Source organism: Battus philenor, unplaced genomic scaffold, assembly GCF_028537555.1.
Source record: "Battus philenor isolate CCGP_79_NKW_IND1 unplaced genomic scaffold, ilBatPhil1.0.hap1 SCAF_1, whole genome shotgun sequence".
NCBI classification, from domain to species: Eukaryota; Metazoa; Arthropoda; class Insecta; order Lepidoptera; family Papilionidae; genus Battus; species Battus philenor.
The window spans coordinates 7,374,357-7,382,523 of record NW_027181661.1 but is presented as its reverse complement, the minus strand read 5'-3'; the positions used below and the strand labels follow the sequence as shown (position 1 = coordinate 7,382,523).

The 8,167-nt window shown below is 33.1% G+C and overlaps 1 protein-coding gene across 1 annotated transcript; it reads right to left on the bottom strand.

Moving 5' to 3' along the window:
• Positions 1–3,001: 3,001 nt before the first annotated feature.
• LOC137930427 (uncharacterized) lies at positions 3,002–3,846 on the bottom strand. Its single transcript, XM_068773710.1, has 2 exons — positions 3,772–3,846; positions 3,002–3,596 (listed from the first exon to the last, which is right to left on the bottom strand). Exon 2 carries the CDS (start codon positions 3,593–3,595, stop codon positions 3,002–3,004), a length of 594 nt encoding a protein of 197 aa, XP_068629811.1. The 5' UTR covers position 3,596; positions 3,772–3,846.
• Between the last annotated feature and the right edge of the window lie 4,321 nt (positions 3,847–8,167).

The following is an 8,167-nucleotide window of genomic DNA, read 5'->3' as shown; positions in this document are numbered from 1 at the left end:
CAACGCATTGACCAAAAGTAGTATTACCTAGTATCAACACCCGACTCGAAGGACGCCGCCATAATAGAAGACGTACACCGACGAATGCCGCCACAAACGGATGCAGTGACAAACCTTTCCGCAACAAACGAAGCGCCATTCAAAACGCAACATGATTATCAGAACCCTTTATGGTATTTTTCCCACGATTGTTTTTTTTATGTACTCTTGAATAAAAGAAAATATATTTTTATACTGGTAAGCTGGCTATTGGTCTGCATTCAATATTGATAAACATAAGTTGTGAAAGACCGGTCATTTGACCAGCCGCGGTAGGAATAGGTATACGTTAAGTGTCGGTAGGAATAGTGTTAAATAGACACCTAGTGTTATCATTAATAGCATTCCGTATGGAATAGCCACATGACTTCACTCAGAGTTTCATTTCAGGGCCAAATCTTCTCATTTCATAAAATATCATGTCAGAAAAGTAATCATATGCACTCGACAATATCCTCACAGAAATATTGGTTCTTTATTATTACAAGAGATATAAAACTACGGATCCAATGATAACATTTGCCAATGTGTTGAGGTATAGTCGACAATTATTATCATTAGTAAAGCGAAACTTAAAATTTACGATCAGGCTTCGGTAAACGATCGTCACAAGACCTTCCGTGGCTAACCACATAATAACAGCTCTGTCGCTTCGTCTAATGGCAACAATATAATAACCCTAACCGTTAAAAGATACTTTTTAAATATTAATTGATTTTAGATAACTTATTTAAAGGAAAAAATTTCCCGATAAAGACGTTGCGTTCAAAGTTTTTTTTTATGGCCCTCTCTATTGGAGGCCTCTCGTACCCCTAATTTGTTGGGATCACGGTCTTTGTTTACAAATAAGTTTTTCAAATTTTTATCTTACCTTTTTTCCTTCACAATATCTTTCATTTTGTTCTTTCATTCCTTCTTGCTTTCATCGCCTTCCTTACATTATCTTATTACTTTTAGGTAGCTAGGTACATTTATTTTATTCTTTATTTTATTACTTATCCTATTTTTTATATCACAGTTTTTTTTTCTTTTTTTTCCGTTCAAAGTTTAGTACGCCAAAATAATTGAATTAAATTAAACGTGGCGCGAGAAGGTAGTTTAGATGGACTGACGTCATAGCCCAGTTCGCGTGGAATGTCGCTGGATACGGGTAATGCAAGAAATGCTTCGTGGCGATCTTGTAGGAAGGTCTATGCCTTGCAGTAGGCGTCTATCAACTAACCTGATGATGATGATGACGATACCGAATTGAACTCCAATTAGATGTATTTCGTAAATAGACAAATTCGCCTTTGATCATTACTACTATGATGTGAATTTGTTTTTTTGACTCGAAACTCAAGCGCGCTATTTAAAGCATACCACACTCAAAGGCGGTCTTAAACAATGTTTAAAACGAGATTTCTACTTATATGTACTGTAATAACGAATTGTCTTCTGCAAAATTTTCAAAAAACCTTTATGTATTTAATGTCTTTTATGATCGCACCTCTCATCATCGATGGTACTATTCTTTCACCCTTCTGGATTATTCAATTTTCGAAAAATCAGGTCGTTAAATGACCTTCTCATAAAGAATTTACAATGGTACCAGCTACGATTTCAAGTACGGAAGCTAATATAACTTGCAGAAGCTTGTTCCAAATAGTCAAAGTCCAGTTCCAAGCGTATAAAGGCTTGCTTGACACCTTTGTAGTGTAATATTATTTACTTATCATTTAATTTTGATGGCAGGTATATGTTTACTATACACACACATGGAGTAACATTATGCGCGACTTTTCAAAAATGTACACGATCCTCAGGAGAGTGGGATACGATGCAAGGATAAATAGAATATTTTTATATAATTGTGCCTATACTATATAATTATACACAATTTTCCAATTTATGTTATACTGGCAACAGGAACCAGTCAAATTGCGAGTAAAATAACAAACCGCCATGTCCTGTAAGTATATAGATAGCATAAAATAATAAATGTTTTCTGGCCGTCACAATTACAATAGAAACCCATAACAGAAAATAAGCGATGTGATTAATTATTCATCCAGTACTATACATCGAAGGTCTCCATTATTTGACAACTGTTTTAGGACATAACGTGTTTTTAATATACATGATTAAATGGCAGCAATGATTTGGCGTCTTAGTTTTTGAAAAGTCTGCTGTATAAAGGATCGACGGGGATTGTATTCAAATAATCAAGCAGTTTGGATTCCGTTGGAATATTTGTTAATTCGCCTTTGTTTAGCAAAGACTACCTCAAATATGGTGTTGTAACGTGTTGTGGTTACATTTTTCATTTACTTACCTACATTATCGACGACTTTTTCTTTTTTTATACATAAACATATACACACGTCTCTTTAGGTTTGCCTAACTGATGTTAAAAAATAAATTTATTATAGAACATAACATCCCCTGAGAAATTATGACGACATTGCTTGTACGTAAAATAAATAAAAGGAATGCAGTTGTATTTGACATGGTGACTATTAATAAAGTCATGCTCCTTGTAACACTCCATAGTTTTCACAATATTAATTGCGCCTTTGTAAACAACTGTAAATCACTGCCAAAATAATACCATTAGAATCAGAGAATCAAGGTACAAGTGTTTTGTAGACAGCTGTGTACACCTTTACAATAAACTCTAATGCCTCAGAATCATCATAATGTATTTTAATAAATTTCAAGAACCAAATTTACTAAAAAATCTTCTATATTATAAAGTTTTTCATTTGCTCTAATTACTATAAGGACGTTTGTCAAAATTATCACAAATTAAAACCTGAAATTTTTTGCAGGCTCTTCTCTGATAATAGGTTGAGAAGATTGAGGTACATCATAACGAAGTTCAATTTGATGCTAGTTTTGTACCAAATTGTCATAATGTATATCACTAAAAACAATTTAAATTACAGACTAAAAACAATATAAATTAATAAATGATTAATATTTATTTGGATACAACAGAAGGCTGGTGCAACTTTTTATTCAAGGACAGAAACATCTCGTGTAATGTGTTGGAACGCCTCCTGGTCTTGTACCTCGCTACCTTCTCCGCCACCGGCACTGCCGTCGCTTTCTGAACGACCTCAGTAGATGTCTTGATCTTCGGTATCAAGTTCAAATGTCTCCGCCGATAGCAGTTCAATGGCGGAGACTTCAGGCGAACCTTGTCGCGTTTTGCCTTTAACTCCTCGATCGAACGAAGTATGCTCTCATTCTGTTTTGCAATGCGCTCGGCTGTATTCTTAATATGCAAAATATCGACGCTGAGACGCGGCAACTGGATCTTGTTCACCAACTCGAACTTTTCAGATATTGTGTTCATCGCTGTTACGACGTGACTGGACGAGCTACGAAGGTTCTGATCGGATTTCCCGGCTGGGTGCTTGCAAAGCGCGCAGGTCCAATGATAGCCGAGGTCCCCACTCTCAAGTACACCGTCTGTCTCCTTCACACATTTGAGATGGTATTTAGAATCGCACTCTGAACATTTAATACCTTCACCATTTTTGAGGGTGTTGCGACAGTGAATGCAGATCATACTGGAAAATATTAGAGTTGTTACTTTACATATGATGTGAAATGTCGATAAGTGATGAAACTAAACACAATGCATCGCCAAACAGTATATTGCGTAAAATGGTCATCAAAGGGAGGTTTTATGTTAGATAAGTAATTCAGCCGGATTTAAAAAAACAATAAGAAGTACTAACTTACGTTAATGATTTCAATATATTGATTTACAAGATATTCCTAAATCAATAAAAAAATTCCCAACGAATGACCAGGTCCGTCACTTTAGTAAATTTTAAATTATTTTGTCATCGAACACCTTTTTACATTCTTCACAAATCCTAGACACTAACAAAAATTTTGTAAAATTACAATAAACATCAGCACATTTTACAGCATTTAAATTGGTGAAATTTAATCCATGACAATCTTTACTTCTTTGACAAGTTCGCAATAATTAAAAAAAACGCAATTAGTTAATTTTGACCAGTATTTACGACAACTTATAATCATAGCTGTGTTCTAAAACAATTAAAAGAGGTAAAATATACACAACAAGTCTTTTTTATCTGTTGATTACTTCGTCCAAAGTTAATTTTACAAACAATAGATGATAGCATGTATGTATATATCATTATTTTGCGTTATATTCTAAAAAGGTATCTCTTTGTAATCCTTAAGGGGATGGTTGATTATAGCTCATTTGTTAGCAAAAAGGACTAAGGACACCTATTTCCAATCAACCTGTACAAAATAAACTGAAATAAGTATATTTTTCTTCTGTAATGCAACAGACAAAATTACCTCTGTGAAGACCTCTGGAAGCACAAAATCAGCGGGGAAAGATAGTAAACGATAATTACTTTTAATATTTAGTAATTCGAATTTTGGAAAGGCTTTTCCTGATATATATAATCATTACGTTACTTATTATTTTTTAAACCATTCATTTTTGGATGTCGTGTATCTACATTAATTGACAACATATTAGCTCTACATTTACAGCTTAGCATTTAAAGCTTTTACACTTGTAACTAATGATACCTGTATAAAAGATTACCACCTATGTACTAACTCGTGGCAATATCTTTGGAACCCTGTGGTTTATATACTTAAATTTTGATAGAATTACTTTCAAGCAGAGAAGCCAAGTAGAGATCAGCTAAGGCTTTAACAAAATTCCTCTCACAAGAGGACTTGAAGGAACGTTGCTTCAAAACATGGGTTTCTTTAAAACGGTGTAATGGGTAAAAAACTTGTCCAGAATATCTTAGGCGTGTTAAAAATTACCAAGAATGGTAGTAATGAAATTACACCTACAAAAGGCGATGCGGGCCAAGCGAAGTGAATGGGGGACAGCTACTTATCGATATAAAACATCATTAAATGACTTAAGATAATTGAGAAGTAGTCAGCTGTGCTTCGGTTAACTAGAAGCAACAATCAAAGATCATGAGATTTAATATGATTTTATTATTTAGTGTTAAAGAAAGGAACCTATTCAAAGCCTAACTACTCTTGGTGTGTATATATCTATTAATTTCACTATTACACAATAACCATAAATGATTCGTTGTCGTAATTAACACCATTGATTAAAATTAAAGTCTATTTTATATTAACGTAACAATTTTATTTATTAATTGCACATGGATAAAAAATAGAACTAAAAACTTTTTTCGCTTGAAATCTTGATGGTTTTTTCATCGTGCATAATTAATAAAATGTATACGCAATCGTTTTATAAAAAAACATTAAAACTATATTAATAATATCAATATACTGTGTATTTACTATTAATCAACTTACTATATTAACATGTGGTTTATTTTTAGCAATAATATTAGTTACCCGTATTATATCCATTCTATTAAGCTGGTGTGCTTATATTTATTTTATATTTTTTTTAATGTTTGCTTCTAATTATTTGTAGGGCATTCGATGAGAAAAACTGGTACAAATATATTAATAATAGCCCAAGTCAAAAACAGAATTCGAAGGATTAGCAAAAACTTTCAACTTGACAAACATCCTTTCGAAAGATTTGATGCAAGCCGAGTCTCATAAGATTTGCGGCGAAAATATTTAAAGGCTTAAAAAGACCGGCCTAATAAAACACAAATAGAATGCTATATGTATATAAAACATTCATTAGTCTTAATTAATAAAAATTAGATGAGTTGAACTTCGTGAAAGATGTCTATCGTCGAATGCAACTCGGCTGGGCAGCGTTGGGCAAACTACGAGACATTATGTCCAATGTCCCACAGCGCCTAAAGACAATCTTTTGCCAAATCTGCAACCAATGTGTTACCAGAGTATCATTATTCGGATATCAGAAATATCATTATTCACTGACTTGAAACTATTGATAAATATGCGAATGGAATGAATACAGATTAATTGTAATCATTACGTAATCATAATAATGATTTATTTTACATTCGTAGCTTTTACTTTAATTTTGATTTTAATTGAGATCAAAATCAAACTAAAATCTTCAAGTGCATACGTTTTATATGTCTAATATAAATTTAAACATTAGATATATAATCATTGCTGGTCACCTTTATCGGCGGAACATGCTGGAGGCCGCTTTCAAGCGGTCTTATTGTAAATCTATGAGAAAGGCCTATGTTCAGATAATGAAGACAAAATCCATTACTAAAACAAAAACTGATGTACAATGCCTAATTGAGTTAAAATCTAGTGGAGGTATGTATAATATATCGTGTTCATTAATAAACTTGAAATTAAATTTATTAAGTGGAATTCATTTATTTATTCAGATCGTTATAGACTTTTATCATTAATAGTGATGTGTGACCTACCTATGTCATAAGAATGCCAGAAATATTTCGATTTGAAAGACATACGTACGTATAATATACTTGATATACTTGACTACGAGAGTTCCACACGCAGGAAAATCCGACTACACACAGGTTGGTTTTTTCATAATCACTTTTACAAAAAGTCTTCATATATTGGGGTTTAATTTCTAGATTTTATCGTAATAAGGGCAGGCTTTATGAGTGTTAACTCAAAAATACTCTATAATGCTAAAGGGTTTATAACGAGTTTTTGTTAAATAAACTTTTTTAAAATTATAGCATGATAGATTAAATGTATTACAAAGTAGTTTATTGTAAAAATGTTTATTATTTCTTCTATAAAAAAGTTGCTAATTTTACGAAGCCTAGAGAATGGTATAACAGCAACACAAACAAACAGTCTTTATTTCAAGTGTCACCTTATGCAAGTCGCCATTTTTAATAATTTTTAAAGCTGCATTGATTTGAAAAGTACTATCTCAAATTTTAATATTCAAATGATGTGGATTAGCTAATTTAAACTCTTTTCCTAGAATTAAAAATAGTTTAATAAAAAAGAAAACAGTTCTAATAAATATCCTAAAAAATAATGTAAATGTCATTCGGATTTAGAGAATAATATTGACCAACTAAAATTTGTAAGTCTATATAGCTTTTACAGTGTTGTCGTAAATAAATATGCGGAATTAGGTCCGAAAACAAACACAAAAGTGCATTTTTACGCAATAAACTGGTAACTGGAGGGTGTATGTTATGTACAGCCAAACCGGTGATATATAACTGTTTAGGGATATGATCAATACCTGGTAAAGAAAAGGACAGTTGACATTGTATGAGTGGAATGACCTCGGCGATCGAAAGGTGATCCGGACCCTTTCCCTCCCTATAATTGTCCAGAGCGATAGAATGGGGCGGTGCCGCTCTGGACAGCAGGTGGACGTATTGTATGTTTGTGTGTGTGGTGATTTACATTGGAGCATCGCACTTGAGTTGAAATGCTGTGTGATGTAACTGGTTTAGTTGCAGTGGTGTTTTTCACGCCTGAATTATGAAACCCCTAGCAGATGGTTAGGCGTTGGAACGGCACTTTCTGATGTTAAAGGATGTTGGAGGTTCGTACTCGCTATGAGAGGATTAGGGTTTGTCGAGACCTCCTTAAAATAATTCTTTTAATTCTAAAACAATTCCTGTATGGCCGAGAATTTGTGGTTATATACTATTTTGCGCCGGTTGCTGTGGGTTAAGAAGCGCGGTTGAAGACAACATTTGCGTAGAAGAAGATGGGTCTTACGCAAGTTTTATAGAGGTGGACATTGAGGCGAAAGTATAACTTACTAAAGATAAAAAAGAGGGGGTGCTAGTCAAGGTGAAGTGGATTTTTTTTCTTAAATGTGCGAATATGTTTAGTGAAACCAAGTAGCTATGCATTGAAGTAAATATTACTTGAAGGTGTGTAAGATTGATAGTTTGATTAATTTAAACAATAATATTTTTAAAATTTTCGCATTTGAATGATATAACCACAGCTATGCATTGTTACAATTCTAATGACGATGATTCAATTGTTCTTTCAACAATTAAACTCACTGTTTTCGTTTTTTAAACTGTTAATTTAGTAAATTCGTCAGTTTATAGAGGCTCACTTTTTCATATATTTTAGACATTCATTCGGTTACAGTGGCGGTCGAAGGGGGAGGCCTATGCCTTGTAATCTATCTGATATGATTATGATGATTTTGGAGATAAAATATCAATGCCGAGATTGT